This window comes from Notothenia coriiceps, unplaced genomic scaffold, assembly GCF_000735185.1.
Source record: "Notothenia coriiceps isolate Sejong01 unplaced genomic scaffold, NC01 NC01_scaffold00011662, whole genome shotgun sequence".
In the NCBI taxonomy this organism is placed as follows: Eukaryota; Metazoa; Chordata; class Actinopteri; order Perciformes; family Nototheniidae; genus Notothenia; species Notothenia coriiceps.
This window is the reverse complement of record NW_011344363.1, coordinates 1,097-3,378: the sequence shown is the minus strand read 5'-3', so window position 1 is coordinate 3,378 and position 2,282 is coordinate 1,097. Positions and strand designations below refer to the sequence as shown.

The window sequence follows — 2,282 nt, the reverse complement described above, 5'->3', positions numbered from 1 at the left end:
CTTCTTCCTCCTCTTCCTCTTCTTCTTCCTCCTCCTCCTCTTCCTCCTCCTCCTCCTTCACCCCAAAGTCGAGCAGATCACAGGCGTTTTCACCGCCGCCACGAGGCAAAAGGCATGGGACCATTTCTCAAAAGCTCAGCGCAAGAACATAGACATTTGGCACAAGCAGTGTGAGGTTGGTATCAAACTGTGGAGACGCTTTCATGTACACCCTGATGACATTACAGGCATCGCCTCCTCTTCCTGGGAAGCGTGAGGCGCTGCCATGGAAACAGCCTGTGTGATAGATTATTCATGAGGAGTCAGATCTGGGTAACGAGGACCAACAGGAGGAGGGCCGCTGGTTAGAGTCTGATCTGCGAGGGATGTTTAGATATCACTGTATGTGTCAGCTGCTCTGAGGTGATGGGAGGTGTTACAGCTTCCTCTGTTAGAGGCTGCAGGAGGACACAGGACAGTAGCTGCTCTGAGGTGATGGGAGGTGTTACAGCTTCCTCTGTTAGAGGCTGCAGGAGGACACAGGACAGTAGCTGCTCTGAGGTGATGGGAGGTGTTACAGCTTCCTCTGTTAGAGGCTGCAGGAGGACACAGGACAGTAGCTGCTCTGAGGTGATGGGAGGTGTTACAGCTTCCTCTGTTAGAGGCTGCAGGAGGACACAGGACAGTAGCTGCTCTGAGGTGATGGGAGGTGTTACAGCTTCCTCTGTTAGAGGCTGCAGGAGGACACAGGACAGTAGCTGCTCTGAGGTGATGGGAGGTGTTACAGCTTCCTCTGTTAGAGGCTGCAGGAGGACACAGGACAGTAGCTGCTCTGAGGTGATGGGAGGTGTTACAGCTTCCTCTGTTAGAGGCTGCAGGAGGATAAATCTGTATTTTGAGATTTTGAAAAAAGAATCAGCAATTAGAGGATTTTAAAAAAGCCTAATTGGAAGAATCAACACATAACCTGAAGCATCGGACCGACTCAGCTTCAGGAGAAAAGCAAACACTGTTTCCCGTGAGGTCCTGAAGAAAAATTCTGAATCCAAAAGCTGTGAATCAACTATTACGCTACCAAGGGGAAAGTGAAGACAGGAAGAGAGGACGTTCATGTAGAGACAGGAGGACGTTTTGAGACGCTGTGTCTGCTGGAAGAAAGCATGAGGAGATCTCCGTGTATATCATATATTAATATATGACTGTCTGGGTGCAGGAGCTGAGGAGCGCTCACAGCGAGGAGGTCATGGGCATCCGGAGGGAGGAGGAGATGGAGATGTCTGAGGACGACTCGGAGGAGAGTCCCTGCAAGAGGCTGCGCAGCGAGCTCAACGGTATCATGTGATCACTTTGTGTTTGAGGCCTCAGAGTGTTATTAATAAAGTTGTTTCAGTCGTCCACAGCGTAAATCTCATTTTTATTTAATACCATTTTAACTTTGTGAAAGGACATCTCGTCCCTTCCTTGCATCTTATATTGGCGACACACAGATCCTACTGTAGTTTATCATAGGTCCCCATATTGCCTTAAAACAAGAATAACCTCCCCTCCCTCCTGCAGGAGTGTGTGACCCCCCCTCGCTGAAGGAGGAGAACGACTCCCTGCGGTGGCAGCTCGACGCCTACAGGAACGAGGTGGAGCTGCTGAGGAACGAACACACGCCCGCGCACACACACACTCACACACACAGCGCTGAGGCTCAGATCCAGCTGCTGCAGCAGAACATGCTCTCCATGCAGCAGGTACGCCCTGAATCGTGTCACGTTTAATCCTGAACCCAGAGCTAAACGGTGTTGAGACAAAGTTAGGATTTTGAGATTTTGAGTAAAAGTCATTATTTAGTGAGAGATCTAAACGTTCTTCTTGCAGCAACTGCTGGTCCTTCAGGAGAAGCTGTCGAGCAAAGAGGCCGAGCTGCAGGAGGCGAGGGAGGAGAGGAGAGAGGAGAGGAGCAGCCTGCAGGGGGAGGTGAGGACCCTTTCATCTTATATTTATATATATATTACTGTTACGGCACGTTAGGACCCGCAACACAGATTTCTAACGCCAAGCCGATTGAGTTTGAAAAGATATGTTTTATTTCACATTTTAATTCAAACTAACTTAAATGTAAGAAGTCTGGAGGAGCCACACCGCAGCTTTATTTATTAGATTAGCCATTTTCCAAACGGAGACGAAACCGATTTGGAACAGAAACCAATTTAAAAACAGTCTTCTGTCCACACGGAATCGGCTCAAGAAATGTGTCCATCCAAACGAAACCGCTCGACCCTCTGGAGGCGCTATAGTACATATGCCGGGCCTGT

The 2,282-nt window shown here is 49.2% G+C and overlaps 1 protein-coding gene across 1 annotated transcript; it reads left to right on the top strand.

Annotated features, from left to right (window-relative positions):
• Positions 1-6: 6 nt before the first annotated feature.
• Positions 7-1,993, top strand: LOC104946961 (ecto-NOX disulfide-thiol exchanger 1-like; the record flags this gene model as incomplete). Its single annotated transcript, XM_010772880.1, has 4 exons — positions 7-175; positions 1,193-1,310; positions 1,537-1,718; positions 1,846-1,993. Coding segments are annotated over exons 2-4 (418 nt in total), but the record flags the coding sequence as incomplete, so codon positions are not given.
• Positions 1,994-2,282: the final 289 nt, after the last annotated feature.